A 17,922-nucleotide genomic window follows, 5' to 3' on the forward strand; every position below is an offset into this window, starting at 1 on the left:
TCCTTCATCAGATACTATGACGATTGAGGCACAATTCCATCACAGATACCAAGGAAGGGAAGAGAACTTTGACTCTCAAAAGCTTATACTTTGAAATATTTGTTGATCTCTAAGATGCTCAAATTGTTCAACAGATTAAAATGATTGTGCAAAGCAAACCTTATTTCAGAATGGAAACCCTTTCAAATGAAATTATTTTTCAAACAAACTCAAAAACCTTGTTATAAAAAAGCACAATTCCTTTTTTTAAAAAGCCTCAATGCTAATTAATTTGCATTGGCAACATAGTGGATTCATTAACCTAACTCTGAATATGAAGACAATCCCCCACCCAGGCCTAGAACACTAGCCATTTTGCGCAACAAAGTTAACCACTCCGAATTTCTTGTATAATCTGCCCCCTTCTCTCAACTGAATTACCTATTTTTTCATCCCTGCCAGAATTGCAAAATTAACCAAAGAAACTGTACCACTATAATAATGTATGGTAACATTAACAGCTTAGTCCTATGTATTGCCATACCAAGGTAGGAAGACTTTCTCTTGGGTAATGGTCTGTTGATCTTTTGACAGCAAAACCAAGTTAGCTATGTGACTCTACTTTCTGCCCCTTTGCACAGCTTCCTATTGGTCATCTAATGCAGCAGCGAATCTTCAGTTCCTGAGAAGCTCCAGCAATGGAGACATTAGATCCCCATTCAGCTGTGGCAGCACAGTCAACTGGTTGACCCACTGGGCTCAAGCAAGTAAGAGGGCAAGAGCAAGGGTAGCTGTCACAAAAATTATCTTCTCAGCTGTCGATCTCCTCCCCAGTAGGGTCTTCTTCATGTACTAGTGGCACATACATCTGTTGGTGCCCATCGGTACACATAAGCCAGCTGGGAGAAAGGCAAGAGAGTTTTAAAAGGAGATGACACACCATGTTTTCACTGTCACCACCAACTAAATTAACCAGAAACTTTCTGTGCACAATGGCAAAGTGCAGAGATGATTGGTTGTGGTGGGTTTTCCGGGCTGTGTAACAGACTTCCCTCTGTAATACACCTCTGAAGATGCCAGCCACAGATGCAGGCGAAACGTTAGGAACAAGATCCACCAGACCACAGCCACACAGCCCGGAAAGCCCACCACAACCAGTTGAATCCGGCCGTGAAAGCCTTCAACAATACATTGCAGAGATGAGCCTAGGGATCTACTAGATTTTGATTCCTCCCTGCCAGTGCAGCTCAGAAATTACTATGTGCAATAAAAGCAGATACTGATTATGGTTTGCTCTCTGCCATTCAAATGAGGTACTGAAACATGGTCTGGAATCAGGTTTAAAGGGCAGAGAGTACTCACAGTTTGTGGCTTGGATGTAACAATAAAATTTGGATTTGCTAAAAGCACAAATGGTTCGTGAGCTGGGGAGTGGGACATGCTGTGATTTAGAGGATTCCCCAGGCTCCTCCAACCTATTTTAATAAGTGGTGGCAATATCTCCCCTATGACACTTGAAGTGGACAGTTTAATTATACTGATCATAGAAACAAACCATCTGTTATGCCAGCCACAGATTAAGGGTGATGATAGATTAACATCCCAATAGCAGACGGTCAGTTTGAAAGCCCCTTCACCATGCTGGCTATAAAATAACGTTTATTATGTCAGCATGTGCTCTGAAAAACAAATTCCACAATTTTTCACCATGGTTCAGTTTGCGCTCAGCAAAAACAAACAAACTGGGTAGGCCATTGACTGACTAATGCCCAGGCTACAGAATGCATAAAACTGAGTTTTTCTTGTCAGAACTCACTTCTTCAGATGCATAACAGGAAATTATTTTTATAGAAACATCTATAACCACAATCCAGGGGAAAGCTGCACATAGCTGCATCCTTTTAACCAAACAACAAAAAACCGATTGGATTGTAATTCTGCTGAATGAAATAGCATCCAAAATATCTTTATACTAATCCAGTTTAAAACCAAACTATGGGTCAAAGGCTACAGGTTCACTATGTTGAAATCATCATAGGCTGCTGTTTCCAGTGTGGTTACAGCAATTGTTAAGAAGCCCTCCAAAATTTGTCCGCAAGGGCACTGCTGATCAACTCCTGTCTCACCTTGGGGAGGTGAAGAGATGTCATTCATGATCTCCACTTACCTCAGAGTGCTCAGAGGAATTATACAGAGGCCAGCTGATAAGAGGAAACTGAAGCCTGGAAACCAGGCTACAGTCACTGCATAGGTGCTGTTAAAAGCAGCAATTGTGACGGCGCCGATCACAACTTCTAAGCAGGCAATGCAAGCGAACAGAGCACCTATCGAAATCCAAACAAAAAAACAGCTTCAAGAGATATGCACACTTCGGGTCTACAAATCTAGGCCTGCAGGTTCTGCAGCAACACTAGGACAAAACTGCTACAATGATAACCTACGCTTGTTTATTGGGAAGCCCAATCAAGAAGGAAGAGCCAAATCTGCAGAGGAAATGGTGGAGGGCCACGCTGACACGTTTGCCCCTTCCACCATGTAAGGGGCAGCCCTGCTAGTGCAGGGGGCAAATGTACTTGCCCCTATGCTCTGCTGAAACCCAGATGTCCGGGGCACTGCAGAACTACATTGACATTTTGAGTGGATGCAAGTGTGTGTGTGTGTGGGGGGGGGGGCATGCCGAGGCATTCCCAAGGGTGGAGCTGATATTAGTCAGCTTCCACTGGTGTTCCAGTGGCCCTCAGGCTCCCAGACTTCTGTACACTTTTGTGCAACATAAGCCATTTGGATGAGGCGATCCAGGCAGCAGGAGGAATTTCAAGCTTCCCAACCTGCTGTGCCACCTGCAAGCCCCATTTCTGCCTACCACGTAGTCTGGATTGTTCTGTATAACATGTAAATCTCACCTTTCCACCCCAGGCGAGGTCTAGGGTGGCTTACAAAATTTGTTTTTAAAGTCGCAATTAGAAAGACAGAAACACTGATGAGTAACAACATAGAAAGATCTAAAAAACATAGGTCAGTGCTTCCAAAAGACTGACTGAAAGAAAATAAAAGAAATGTCACAAATATCCCTTAAGTAGCACTACAGTACATGTATTTCATTTATAGCATTTCTGTAGAACTAGATCTTTTAGCTCTAAGACTTAAGAGGCCATTTCCGCACGGCCACGATGGGGGTTGGGTCGGCGTACACGACAGTGACCCAACCCCCCCGGGACCGTTCGCACAAATGGTCCCAGAAACCACCGGGAAGACGGCGCCGCTGAGTGCCGTCGCCTGGTCAACCTACTATCTCTGCGGCCGTCCGGCACGTCACCAAGGCCTGGGGACACGCCCCCCCTGCCCTGTGCGACCGCTCCGGCGTCGCAGGGCAGGGGGGGGTGTCCCAGGCCTCGGCGACACGCCGGACGGCTGCAGAGACGGTAGGTTGACCGGTCACAGGGGGGGAGGGATGGCGCCTTCGAGCTGCTGCTGTTCGCACAGCAGCGGCTCGAAGCTGCCACTTTCCGTAAATCTCGCTGGGGAAGCAAGGTCGGAAAACGGCAGCTTCGCGCCGCTCGGGAGGCACGAGGGCGGTGCGGCTGCTCAGCAGCTGCACCCCCTGTGTGAACAGCTCCCTGGGGACGGCGTTTTTGCCGTCCCCAGGGCGCTGTTAATGGCCCGTGCGGAAAGGGCCAGAGACTAACATTTCAACTGTAAATTACAAACTCAAAGTTATCCTATAGTTTCAAACGCTAAAACGGTCATGAGCCTGTAAGAGGCATCTCAGCACTGGCTCAAATGTGTATGCTGCAGTCATCAAACGACGAATGGAAGATGTGAGGCTCTGGTTCAGTTGTAGATAATCTGTTTTTCATGCTTGAAAGTCCCAGGTTCAATCCCTGGAATCTCCAGTTCTAAGGTTCAGGCAGTTGATGATAAGGAAGACCTCTGCATGTGACCCTGGAGTGCTGTTGTCAGTCATAGTAGCCAGGAATGGCCTTGTTAGACCAACAGTCTGACTCAGATAAGGCAGTGTCATGTGTTCATGTAATGACGGATTGAAAGAAGCTAGTCACCGAAGATGAAACACACAGGATTTTCATATTACTGAATATCACTAAATACAGTCAATTTCACTGGTGTCTGTTCACATGTACAGTGAACCAGTCCTCTGATTTAAAACATAAACTAATTTAAGTTTCACATATAAAAAATAACTTATTTTAAAAGTTTTGACTGGAAAGATTGTTTATCAAAGCCCACAAGGCAACAGAGTATAAACTGAAAATTAAAACAATAAATGTAGAACAAATACCGGTAGGGGCAGTGGACCAAAAGGAAAAATCAAGCAGATAAAGTCACTAAAATCAAGAAGACTCCAATAGCAGGAACACCAGTTAATCAACTAAAGTCTTGGAAAATAAGAAGTCTTAATAGCGTTAATGTCGACTGATCCTGTCTGGACAGGGTGCTCCAGAATTGGGGCACTTCTGGCCTCTCCAATCACCACAGCCTTCAATATAGATCTTAAAGACAGGCCAGATTAATATAGGTGGAGAGAATCTTTCAAGTATCACAGCTGGAAGCCAATTTGTTTTCAGTTTAGAAAAAGCTTACACGCAAGAATTAAAACCCACACATTGGCCAACTTTTTTTTTTTGCTACATACTATATCAACTAACATTTATATGGACCATAAATAATGTCACAGACATTCAATGGAACTTTTTAGTGCGTCTTCTGACAAAATTACTGGCGAACGTGCAATTTAAAAGCTTACTTCGCTTCAGGATGTATTCTCAGTATTTCCTATTTATCACTTGCATTTCAACCTAAACTGCCTAAAGTTCCAAGGGGAAAATGGAACCTCAGCAGTATTCATTAATTTGCGGTGACAACGAATCAAGTCAGAGATCATGCCAAAGGATGATTATGATTAAGGAGGCTCAACAATAGTTTGCTGAAACTGACAAACCTTGATTTATGATCAGCTGGAAAACTGGGATTAGAAAACATGATCCAAAGTGGAATGCAAACCACGGCTTGTGCTCTGTTTTTGATGCAATCTCTGAACTGACAAGTGGTAGGCAATGCTGTTGCTGCACTTCTGGAAGCCACTGAAAGGTGGGACAACTGAGCAGACAGAAAACGAAAGCAAGAAAAGCAGCTCTAAACCTGGCAGCTGTTGCTTGTGCATTTGGAACCACAAACCGTCATTTGAATTTTAAACTATTGTTAGTACAAACCTTGGTTTTCTCACACATTGACTCTATATGTTACTGATAGGTAAATAAAACTGAGACAATTCACCCAATATCTCCTAGTGTTTTTATATGTTTGTCACAGGTCCTTTCCGCATGGGCCAATAAATGGGGGCTAACTACAGTATAAAACCTGCGTTGGGAGGGAACCTCACACGGATCCTGCTCTTAACGTGAGTCCGCTATGCATTCTCCCCCCACCCCACCCCCACCCGGGTTTTTCAAGATTCATACTATCTACAATTCTTTTTTTTTAACATGGATTGCAGTCGCGGCCAAACGAATGGCTGCAACTTGGCCACACTTCCCTATTTTTTCAGTCCCCACCTCTCTGCTGTGTAGCTACCGAGGGGAACAGGGGCGGCAGCATGGCTGTGGAAGTCCATGCCTGCTAGGTTTTGTAGCTATGCATCAGAGAGAGGTGAGTGGGGGAAAAAAGCACCTCCGTGTGAAGGCGCGTGCCCTGACAAATGTGCTTGCTGACCACGGGATGCCCAGCCTAGGGCTACGATGGGTTCATTTATCCCTCCTGCAACCCACTTTACATTTGCTGTGCGGAAAGGGCCACAGGAAACTGTGATTTTTTTTCTTCAACAACTTTAACTCACCTTGCTCACTAGGAAGAACCATCTTTGAAAGCATGGATCGAAGCACTGGAAGAGGCATAAAGGTCAGCAGAGATGGCACACGCACTGCAAAAACCATGATCAGTTATGAGTCAGCAATACTAAACAAACACAAAACCAAAACAGGCATCATAAGATTTGTACTGTCTGCTTCAAGGACTCCAGGGAATGGCAGCCAAGATGTTCTAGGTTAATTATCTAGAATTACAGTGGTACAAGATTCAGCAACAACAGTAACAGTCTGTTTAATTTAGACCAACCAAACACATTGTCACACAATGAGCAAGTTTTCTCCTCCACCAGAACTCTTCATTAGGCTGATGTTCAGTAAAGAACACTGGTACAAAACAAGGGAAGTGTGGAAGAAAAGATGTTTTGAGACACGATGTTTCAAGATAGTCTGTTCAAGATGGCTCTTAATCTGTTACCTATCAAGTTGTAAAATGCAAAGGATGATACAAACTGGATTAGATCGAGTATTACAGACCAGATTAGGTAGTGCCTGTTGAAAAACAGGTTCTTTGTCCTAGTAGCTTTGGGCGTATCTTGAAACCTGTTTTCAACTCAACGGTAACTAATCTTTTAATTAAGATTGTACAAACTTCAGACTTCTGAATTCCCAGCCTGATGAAGACTTCTCAAAAAAACCTTGCTCTCCATTTTGTGGTATTTGAGTTGGTCCTAATAAAAGGAATTAAGGAATTCGGCCATCAAGAAATTCAAAATGGAAAGATAAATGCATAGTCTTTGTACATACTCAGGAAGTTTGGATAATGGCACAAACCACACATTGAATTTTGTGTGCCATCTTTTCCAGATGCAGATGTCATAGAGTATTATTGAATCTATGTATTGCTGCTTTGTTGAGTATACCTTCCTCTCCTTTTACTTATACACTTACTTATACACACAACAACATTAAAAGGAGGAAATGATGTGCTGTTACTCCACTCAGTATATTGTACTTACATTTTAAACGTAGTACAGTTTTAAGCTGGATTTTTTTCTCCTCTTTGATTTCCTTGTGCTTTCTTTGGCAAAACCCACTAATATTGGTGTAACTAGGGTGAGACAACAAGGTCACCCAAGCTAGCTATAATCTGGATAAGGGTGAAAAATGGACAGCAATAATATAATAAATTGAAAATTATTTTAATGTATGCTACAATCTGTTATTGAATGTGAAGAAGAAGGAGGAGGAGGAGGAGGAGGAGTTTGGATTTATACCCCACCTTTCTCTCCTATAAGAAATTCTAGGTGACTTACAAGCTCCTTTCCCTTCTTCTTCCCACAACAGACAACTTGTGAGATAGGCGGGGATGAGAGAGTTCCAAAGAACTGTGAGTAGCCCAAGGTTACCCAGCAGGAATGTAGGAGTGCAGAAACATGTCTGGTTCACCAGATAAGCCTCTGCCACTCATGGGGAGAAGTGGGGAATCAAACTTGTTTCTTCATATTAGAATCCACCTGCTCTTAACCACTAAATTATGCTGGATCTTAGAAGGATAAGTAGAAAACTATATGTAGTACAAAGCATGTTTAGCCATTGACTACTGTTGATGAAAGATCAGAAGAAAGGAAAAGTGTGAGTCTGGATGTAGCAGCAGCCAGTGGCGTAACTAGGCAAACTGGAACACTGCCCAAAACCTGAGTTTGATACCCTACAGGCACGTGCCCGGTGCAACGTGCACCCTCCTTCCCCCTTGTAGCTACGCCCAATGGCGTATCTAGGCAAACTGGAGTTTGGCGCCCCTCCCATGGGCAGCCACCCTCCCCCATGGGCAGCCACCCTCCCCCATGGGCAGCCACCCTCCCATGGGCAACCACCCTCCCAGGGGCAGCCACCCTCTCCAACCATGACCAACCAATGATTTTTACACCAGGTTGTTTCAAAGTCACCATCACATTATAGAACATGCCCCAACTCACAAATCTGAACACAGCAATAGGCCATGCCACACAGCACAAATAATTTTTTAGAAAACATTTTCAAAATGCTTTCAAAATGTTTTATTACTGCTATGAAAACATTTTATGGTGTTGTAACCATCATTTTCAATGTTATTTAAACTGGGAGCCCCAGATTCTCCGTTTAAGGTGGATTTAAAAGGAGAATCTGAGCTCCCTAGTTTAAACAAGTGATGCTGGAATCCACCCCCAAACAGAATCATTTTCAGTGGTGTTTAAACTAGGGAGCCCAGATTCCCCTTTTAAATTCATCTTAAAGGGAGAATCTCAGTTTCCCAGTTTAAACAACATTGAAAGTGATGCTATTTTGGGGTTGATTCTCCCCCACCCTGAAACAGCACCACTTTCAATGTTTAAACTGGGGACCTCAGATTCTCCCTTTAAATCCATGCCAAAGGGGGGGGGATTTAAAAGGAAAATCTGTCTGGGGTGCAATTGTTAAGCTAGCAGCACCAAACTTTCAGGATATCTTTAGGAGACTCTCCTGATGATACCACCCAGGTTTGGTGAAGTTTGGTTCAGGGGATCCAAAGTTATGGACCCTCAAAGGTGTAGCCCCCATCTTCTATTAGCTCCCATTGGAAACAATGGGTGATGGGGGTACACCTTTTGGGAGTCCATAGCTTTCGACCCCCCTGGACCAAACTTCACAAAACCTCGATGGTATCAGTAAGGGACTCTCCTGATGATACCTCCCAGGTTTGGTGAAGTTTGGTTCAGGGGGTCCAAAGTTATCAACCCTCAAAGGTGTAGCCCCCATCTCCTATTAGCTCCCATTGGAAACAATGGGGAATGGGGCACCCCCTTTGGGAGTCCATAACTTTGGACTCCCTGAACCAAACCTCCCTGAAATTTTGGTGCTGCTAGCCTAAAAACTGCACCCCCTGCAGGCCAAAAACGGAAAACCCACTAGAATACAACCCCGCCCCCCCCCCACAAATGAACCCTGCATTTTTGGCGCCTGCCACAAGGGGGTGCCCTGGGCAACTTCCCACTTTGCCCAATGGGCATTACACCCCTGGTAACAGCTGACAAAGTGCTTTATGCTTTACACAACTAGTTCCAAGCAAGAGAAGTGATACCTTGGAATTTCACCTCACCTTCTTTAAAGGCCTATCACAATTATTAATTTGTCCTGATGCTAGTTCCTGGGGCATGGGAGGAAGACAGAGAAATGAGAATGCAGCATAGGATCATATTCCTATCTTAGGCATGGCAACCAAAAACACACCAGTTTAAAATTCATCCATATCTGTAGCTCTTTCCACCAGTTTTTGAATTTCACTGATCTGGTAACAAAACTCACCTAGAAGCATGAGCAACGTAGTGTTGGCAAAAGCAGCCATGACAATTCCTCCAATGTAAGAGAAAATCCCAATGAAAACAAGGTAAATGTCTTTCAGCTTTTGAGCAAATACAATTATTCCTAGAAAACTGGTCAAAGATACTGAAGTGGATGCTGCAGATCCATATCCTATGTAGATTTCATTCCAGCAGAGGGGCTCATTCAGTTCATAAAGGGTAAACAGAGACAACCCACCAAACACTGTGAACAAATAAGCCATAAATGTACACAGCAGCAAGATGATCGAAGTTCGCTTCCTTAAAGGAGAGGATTTAAAAAGTGCATGGATTCCAGAAAAAGTTTTTTTAAGGCCTTCCATCAGAGACTGTTGCTGGACTTCAGATACCTGTACTGTATCATCCAAAAAACATATGACATAGAAAAAGTTAGCAATGCCAATCAGTGAAATTGTCGCAAATGTCCAAGTAAAACCTATTCCTTTCAAAATGAATCCTGAAGACAGTCCTCCCAGTCCAAAGGCCAATCCATAGATCAAATCAACCACTGCTATCCGGATTGTCTTCTGCTTGTGATTCTCACAGAGCTCAACTATGAAAGCAAAGGCACCTCCTAGGAAGGTAGCCATGCCTCCAAACAGCCCACTTATGAAGGCCAAAGCATAAAGAAAAGAGAGGGAGAGAGAGTAGTAGGACATGATACTGAGGAAGATGCTGCTTACAAGATTCCCCACTAGAGGAAGAATTAGTGAGATTTTGCGTCCGCAAAAATCGCCGTTGGCTACAAGAACAAAGGCTACTAGAATGTTGAGAACAGCATTGCTTAGATCCATTTTCATTACAAAGAGAGAGGCTTTCTCTTGGACTTCCTGAAAGAGGAAAATAAGAATTAATATCCATGGGGCAGGGTGAGAGACAGCATTAAAAAATAGTGCTGCATTTGCTTTCCCTTTCACTTGAATATTTGGAGTTCCCCCAGTTGAAGATTTAGAAAATTTGCTATGATCCTTGAACTCAAGCATTTCAACAAATATAGAGTTTGTTTCTTGTCCAGAAACCAGGATTTTTTAGTTAAAGGGCCTGAATTTAGATACTGCAGCAAATTATAGTTGGACTAACTTAATTCAGCTAAATTCAGGTGTCTAACCACAAACAGTAATGAGACAATGTATTGTTGAAGGCTTTCACGGCCGGAATCACTGGTGTCTAAAGATCTCTGAAGATGCCAGCCACAGATGCAGGCAAAACATACTTAGCAAAGGGTCATGGGTATGCTGTTAAAAAAAAATTAAAATTTATTTTCACTTTTAGTTTTATATCCTTCCCATCCCAGAAGGGCTCAGGGTGGCAACAACAGGTTAAACCTACATTACAGGAAGAAATAATAATAATAATAATAATAATAATAATAATAATAATAATAATAATAATAATAATAAGAAGAAGAAGAAGAAGAAGAAGAAGAAGAAGAAGGAGGAGGAGGAGGAGGAGGAGGAGGAGGAGGAGGAGGAGGAGGAGGAGGAGGCCCAGACAGCTGGAGGGAGAGTGTTCCACCAGGCCGGCGCCAGAGCCGAAAAGGCCCTGGCCCGAGTAGAGGCCAACCGCATCATTGAGGGGCCAGGGACTTCCAGTAAATTGGCCTCTGCCGAGCGCAGAGGTCGAACCGGGACATATGGGGTAATGCGGTCCCGAAGGTACGAGGGTCCCAGGCCGCGTAAGGCCTTAAAGGTCAACACCCACACCTTGAAGATGATTCGGAATTCAACTGGGAGCCAATGCATACTCGACATAACTTAAAAGATAGCCCAAAGGCAGGAGCAGCAGGCCTGTGTGTAGCCTAAGTATCTGAGGCACTTGTGCCTGGCCTGGCAAGGGGGTGGGCCTTGCAGTGGGGCCATATTGTATCTCCCCCATGTGACCTCCAATGCAAATGCCTGGCACTCTCTTTGGTTGATATCTTCTCAGAGTTTAGTCTTTCATGCCGTTAAGGGAGGCCGAACTTAACATCAGGAATGTTTCCAACCAAAAGCCTCACAGAAATGTTGTGACAAGGAGTGTAGACTTCTACCTCTCTGAATCATGCAATTTGCCCAATCAAGAGTGCAGGAGACCACAGCCAATCAGATTGCTCCCCTGCTCCTAGGTCTTTCTGTGCCACACTCTGAAGGTAAACAATATTATACTTTGACAAAACTGCACTTTAAAAATACACATTTCTCTGGAGTCCGTAACGACAGACATATGAAAGACAGTTGAAAACTGTTATGTAGCTACATAAGAGATTCAATAAATTTATTAAGTATATTTTTAAGGAACAAATACAGTATCTGTGTTTAGTGACATGTTTGGTGCAACATGGTTATATTACAGACTTCATTTAAAAGAGGCCTGAATGAAGAAGTGCAGTGTTATTCCCAAGGTAGGAACAAATGTTTTGACAGGAATACTTACAGAGCATAGAAGAACAAAAAGCCCACACTGCACACAAAATAGTGTTGAGGGTAACGTTCTTCACATTGGTTATAAAGATATATTTTTCAGCTCAACAACTAGAAAGCCCCAGATCTTATCCTTGTGAATTCTAAGCTTCTTTTTAAAAATTAGCTTGAATGCAGTTTCATAACATACAAACACACTGAAAAGACCTATCAAAATGCTTATTTATAGCATTTGTGGCCTCAAATGCACTTCTATTATCTTAGAATTAGTTCTTCTAATATCTTAGAATTTCCCCCCATTTCAGGCTTTCTAGAGAGAAGTCTAATACAGAAAGAAATAGTTTACTATCCTCTAACATCCAATATAGAAAGAGTACTCTGAAATTCTATTTCCCAGAGCTAATCAGACACATACACAAAACCCCTGCATTTGAATTTTCACTTTTAAAGCAAAGTTTTTGAAAGTTCTAACTGGATAAATGTGTCACATGACATTGTTGCCTTCTCGCTTATAAACAAAGAAAAATGAATAGACCTTACTACATGCCCACTGCACAGCGAAGAGCCCTGAGGCAAGCGTGCCATGCATAACAGACCGCTGTATCTTGTAATTCAATCTCAGTTATTCCAGACGAAGACCACTGAAATCAACAGGGTTAGACCAGAGTAGCTTCCAGCGCAATCTTAAATAGAATTACCTCTTCCATCTTCATTGGGTTTAGAAGGCTACATTTCGGCTTAAGACTGGGCTGTAAGAGTTTGATGTGCGATATTGCCTTACCTGTTCCATCAAGTAAAGTGGAGCACTTTTGTTTAGTTCACAATGCGAAATATTGTCATCATCTTTGAAGCTGGAGTTGATGGTCTCCTCCCAGATCCTCCGATATACATACTGCTGCCCCACTGGCATGTACAAGGAATAGGCAAATATATACATGCAAATAACAGGCTCTACTATCAGAGTTTTCTTCATGACTTGAATTGTAGTTTTAATTCTGTTGGCAAAAGAAAAAAAGAAAATGAGAAGAAAATATATACTGACATTTTCAGAGCAGATTAGTAAGCAAGCAATGTAAAACTCAGCAACCTTGAATTGATAAAACTCTGAATTACTTTGCATGTCAAGTGAAGGGAGATGCTACCAGCCATTCCTCAGAGAATGATGGAAGAGCTGATATTGCTTTGGAGTGCTTTGGAGTGCTCAGTCATACACTGCTAACATTCAGTTTTGAAATTAGTTTATCACGCCTGCCCATGATCCTGCTTTTCAACGTTAGCTCTGGATTTTTTACTACCTTACAAAACAATGAATTAAAAACTAAAATCATACAACATTCTTTAAAAGAGGTCATGTGCCACTCTACAACACAAGAAGCAATGCAGCGATTTAGATAACATAATGCAGAGATTCAGGCGGATTCCGCACGGGTGGGGACAGCGGAATTCCACCGGCACATATGATGACGGGGGAGCCCTGGGGCCATTCACACACTGATGGGCGGGCGTCCCCAGAGCGACCACTGCCCATGGAAGCACCTCCATTTCCCTTCCCCACACTCACCTTCTCTCCTTGCTGACCTCTGTAGGGACAGGGAGCCAGGCCCATGCTGCCCTCCAACACCCGGGAAAAGCACAGCGCTGCCTCGATTCAGAGGCGGCAGCCGTGCAAACAGCGCCCCTAGAACAGTGTTTTTACAGTTCCAGGGGCGCTGGTTTTCGCCCATGCAGAATCCGCCTTACATTATGCAAACCCTCACTGAGTGTTTGTAATTATACATTCTCCAAAAAGTGCCCTCCATTTCTATACCAGAACTATGATGGTTTGGGGGAAGGGACCCCAATCCTTTGCAGCAGGAATATCTTTGTTCATTTGTAAAATAGAAACACAACTTTCAAAGATTAAGAAATACTAAGACAATTGCAGACCATGGGCTTTGCAGACCATGCGATTCCATGGCACCCATCTGGAAGCTGTCAATAGTACCTAGGCCTACTGGCACAGAATGCTGTGCTGGCATAGCCAGGAGTATTCTGGAGGAGGGCCGGGACATTGAGCTGATATTAGTCAGCTTCCACTACTGCCCAGCCCCCATGTGCCGGTCTTTTTTGTTGCATTTTTCATGGCGTATCTCTATTATTCCCTATGGGGAATTCTCATGGGGAGTTCCTTTTTTGTTTGGGGCTTCCCATGCTGCAGGGAAGCCCTTTGGAGAGGGTAGGTTGGTGCTGGAGCAGCACCCATCCTGTCTGGATTGGGCTGATAAACTAGACAAAAAATGTATTGTTTTGAGGATACCAAGATGGAATTTGAAAGGGAACTACGCACAAATGATGGACATGTTATTGCTAAGATGTATGAACTGCTGCTAAGACTGGAAACAGAAAGAGATCAGGGCAAAGAATATATGGCAAAATGGGACACCAACTTTGGGTATAATAACCAATTTGAACAATGGGAGAATATGTGGGCAAAGGAGCTTAAATATACATTAAGTTCCAATTTGAAAGAGAATTTTTATAAAATGATGTATCATTGGTATATGTCACCAGAAAACTAGCAAAGATGTGTTCAACTGTTTCAAAGAAGTGTTAGATATGTGAATATCAAGAAGGGACCTTTTATCACTTATGGTGGACTTGTGGAAAAGCTAAGGAATTTTGGAGGTCAATACGTACAATAATTCAAAAGGTTTTAAAGACTAATGTACAAATGAAACCTGAGGTTTATCTGTTGGAACTTTAAAACAATAAATCTTTGAAAGAAGACACTGGACTTCATTTTTTACATATGGCAGCATCAGGAATACTATATGTGAAGAAATGGAAAAGTCCAGTTCTACCTATAGTTGAAGAATGGTGGAAGAAGGTATTAGAGTGGGCCCAAATGGCCAGGTTAATTTCACTACTCAAAGAAAATAACTTAATTAAGTTTATGGAAAATTTGAAGCCTTAATAGAGTATTTAGACAAAACTGGAAAAAACCCTGATGACTAGTGGTTTTGAAGGTTAAAGACACTTAAAACAAGCAGTAGAGGAAAGTGAGATTTTTTAATAAGTAATGATGCTAAAAAAAGTAATTTTATCTGGATGCTTACTGACCAAGTGCTAAAAAGTTGTTTCTAATGGATAATATTCCAAGCAGAAGGAGTTGGGAGTCCTTGTTGCATAAGTACGTACAAACTTAGTGAATTTTTATATTTGTGTTTGTTGGAAAGATTTGGAAGTACAAAATCTTTATGCCAAAAAATAAATAATCAAAGACCAGGAATCAATTACAGCCACCATTCAGGACTCACAAATTAGCCAAAGCTGAGCTTCTGAATAACTCTCAGACCTCTAGCCCAAGACCACTGGTCCACCAACGAAAACAACACAGGACTGCTGTTCCTCCCCAACAATTTAAGGGAAAGCCCAGGGACACAGGATTCTTGGAGACATCTGACCCACAGAGACAAGAAAGCATCCACTTCATACAATTATCACCTTCCCTAAACCATCAGGGAACTCTGTCGTTTGGGGTTTTCCCCCACTCCCAAGACAGAAATCCCATAAATACTGAAACTTCTCCCTGTTGGAAAAGAATTCTCATGACAACCTACATTAAAACAAAACACAGCAATCCGGTACCTTTTTATTACGGTCATAAAAGTAGGGGCATTTAAGATCCCCAGAACACTTCGTGGCTGGGAGACAGGTGGGGGAACATCTATTTCAGATCTATTTCACCACGAAGCCCCTAGCCTGAAATTTTTAGGGAACACCAGGTGCGTTGAAGGCTTAACTGGAAAAGATAGCAAAGGTAGACAACAGGTTTCAAGGTGTCCCACAAACCATGGGGACTGGAGTGTAGGGGGGGGGGGGAGGAATGACCACCTTGCAAATGTGAGATCAGCACCATCTCCAGCGCTGACTAGAGCGCACAGGTCGCATTTGGGGGAATCCTGTAAGGTCCTGGGAATGCAAAACACTTGTTCACCGTTTTGTGATGCTTTAGTCTTAAAACAGTCGAGCGCCTAGCAGATCTCAACCCGGAGAAGTTCGGGTTGGAAAGCAAAGAGCAGCGCCAGACTCCGTTTCCTTCCTCTCTTGCACGAGACGGAACAGAACGCACGGAGCGAGGCGGCGTTCCCGATGAGAGCCGCCCGCTTCCTTCCGAGCTGCGTTTCCGTTGCACGCGGGGAGATTGCTGACGTGATCCCGGGGCAGGGGGATTGTGCGTGCGGTCCGGCAACTGCCCTCTTCGACCGCCAGCAGCATGCACGTCCTCTAGCCGGGCCCCACGGCTTACCTCCTTGCACGCAGCCCCTTGACTAGCGCTCCAGCTCTTACACTGCCATTGCCTCCGCTATATCCAGGGACGTTTCAGAACCTCCCGCTGGGCCAAAGCAAAAGCTTACGGTCGCTCCCCGGCTGAATTCCAACAGTCGCCCAATTCAGCCAGGTCATTGGGCTCCCTCTGCAGCCGAGACGCCAGTGGTTGCTCAAATGCAGTGTCACTCAGACACCTGGGCCCGCCTCTAAGGCTGAACTCCCCGGTTTTGTTTTGTTTTGCTTTTCGGCTCCCCGAGATGAAGCCGGCACTTGCGTAAAGCGCATGCCCAGTCTCGCAAAAGCTGCCCAGTAGGCGGTGCTGCTGGAAGAGTCTTGCTGGAGGTTCTGAGTTCGGATTTGCTTTTTGGGGTTCAAATGGGAGTTTGTGTAAGCCTGTACTTTCCCCATTCAGGGCTCCGGGACAGCCTTCTTTTCCTAGACTTGTCTGCATATGCAGAATAATACACTTTCAATCCACTTACAATCCACTTTGCTGCTGGATTTTACTGTGCAGAATAGCAAAATTCACTTGCAAACAACTGTGAAAGTGCATTATTCGCATGTACGGAAGGGGCATTGACGGAAACTCCCAACTAATCTCCAAAGAGTGACCCCATGATGGGTTGTTACAGAAGCATGGTGTAAAGACCTGCGAGCAAGTCTGAAGAAAAAAGGTCCTGACCCTCTAAATGTATGGAAATAGGCAGCCGAAGCATGTCATGGAGATAAATAACATCACCTGATAAACAGCATCCCATTAAGCCTCTATGAAAAGTTTTTTTTTCTCCAGGCAGTTGGCAACCCTATGGGGCATTCCTTGCTGCTGCAGTATTGGGACTTCCTGTCATTTCTTCAGTTACAAGTTAGAGACCAAACATATCTCACATGCTGCGCAAACAAGGACAGCTTTGTGTGTGTAACTGTCAAGCCAATTCCAACCTGATGAATTAATGTCCTTGTCATAGCAGCCTTCCTCAGCCTTCCTTTATAGAATCAATCCATCACATGTTGGGGCTTCTTCTTTTGCTTCAGCCTTCCACTTTTTCAAGCATTTTCTTTTCTTTTCAGTGACTCTTATCTTCTCCTAATACGATTAAAGTACAATAGCCTTAGTTTGGTCATTTTAGCTTCTAGGGAAAGTTCAGGCTTGATTTGATCTAGAACCTACAGATTTGACTTTTTGGTGATTCATGGTATCCATAAAACTTTCCTCTACACCACCTTTCAAAGGAATTTACTTTTTTTATCAGCTTCCATTGTCAAACGTTCACATCCATGCATAGCAATGGGGAATATTAATGCATGAATGAACCACCTTGGTTGCCATAACCTTACACTTTTCGAGCTCCTTCATGGCATCTTTTCCCAGTCTCAGGCCCCTGCCGCACATGCAGAATAATGCACTTTCGATCCACTTTCAATGCACTTTGCAGCTGGATTTTACTGTGCGGAATAGCAACATCCACTTGCAAACAATTGTGAAAGTGGATTGAAAGTGCATTATTCTGCATGTGCGGAAGGGGCCTCAGTCTCCTTGGTTGCAGAATTGCAGACTCCCTTTTGATTGATGATTGAGCCAAGGAACAGACAATCTTGAATGATTTCAAATACAATCGCCTGTTCAGTTCTCTGTAGTGAGTGAATTGCCTACACCTCAATTCAGATGTCCACTCAGATCAGTCACAGTAGTCTTAGGCGGCCATTCTCCACCTGTACTTCACAGGGATGCCATGAAAATAACTTTAGATAGCCTTATTATCAGTGCTGTCCTGAACTCTTTGGAGGAATGGTAGCACAAATAAAGCCGAGGACGACAAGAGTGCGGAATGAGCTGGAAGTGTTATTTTCAGCAGAAAGTTAGGTCTCTTCTCCTCTTGGGTCAAATGCTCACATGTCATTTAAATGACTTTTCTGTCTCTCTCCTGCTCTGGGCATATATCTGTGAAATACAGCAAGGCAACTTATAAATAGGTTTGACTTCAGTTTCTAAGGCTGCTGTCCTAAGTGCGTACCGAAAGTGCCATCAAAATGCAGCCAAATTATGGCATCAACGTG

At 43.5% G+C, this 17,922-nt stretch overlaps 1 protein-coding gene across 3 annotated transcripts; it reads right to left on the reverse strand.

Moving 5' to 3' along the window:
* Window positions 1-221: 221 nt before the first annotated feature.
* SLC46A3 (solute carrier family 46 member 3) lies at window positions 222-16,005 on the reverse strand. 3 transcript variants are annotated; one of them, XM_048492487.1, is made up of 6 exons: window positions 15,845-16,005; window positions 12,338-12,551; window positions 9,123-9,987; window positions 5,831-5,914; window positions 2,147-2,303; window positions 222-878 (listed from the first exon to the last, which is right to left on the reverse strand). In XM_048492487.1, exons 2-6 carry the CDS (start codon window positions 12,527-12,529, stop codon window positions 791-793), a joined length of 1,386 nt encoding a protein of 461 aa, XP_048348444.1. In that variant the 5' UTR covers window positions 12,530-12,551; window positions 15,845-16,005; the 3' UTR covers window positions 222-790. The 3 variants fall into 3 exon arrangements, with proteins under 3 accessions (XP_048348444.1, XP_048348445.1, XP_048348446.1); XM_048492488.1 differs by lacking the exon at window positions 15,845-16,005 and adding an exon at window positions 15,430-15,556; XM_048492489.1 differs by lacking the exons at window positions 222-878; window positions 2,147-2,303 and adding an exon at window positions 4,831-5,094.
* Between the last annotated feature and the right edge of the window lie 1,917 nt (window positions 16,006-17,922).

The sequence above is a fragment of the Sphaerodactylus townsendi genome, linkage group LG04, assembly GCF_021028975.2.
Source record: "Sphaerodactylus townsendi isolate TG3544 linkage group LG04, MPM_Stown_v2.3, whole genome shotgun sequence".
Lineage (NCBI taxonomy): Eukaryota > Metazoa > Chordata > Lepidosauria > Squamata > Sphaerodactylidae > Sphaerodactylus > Sphaerodactylus townsendi.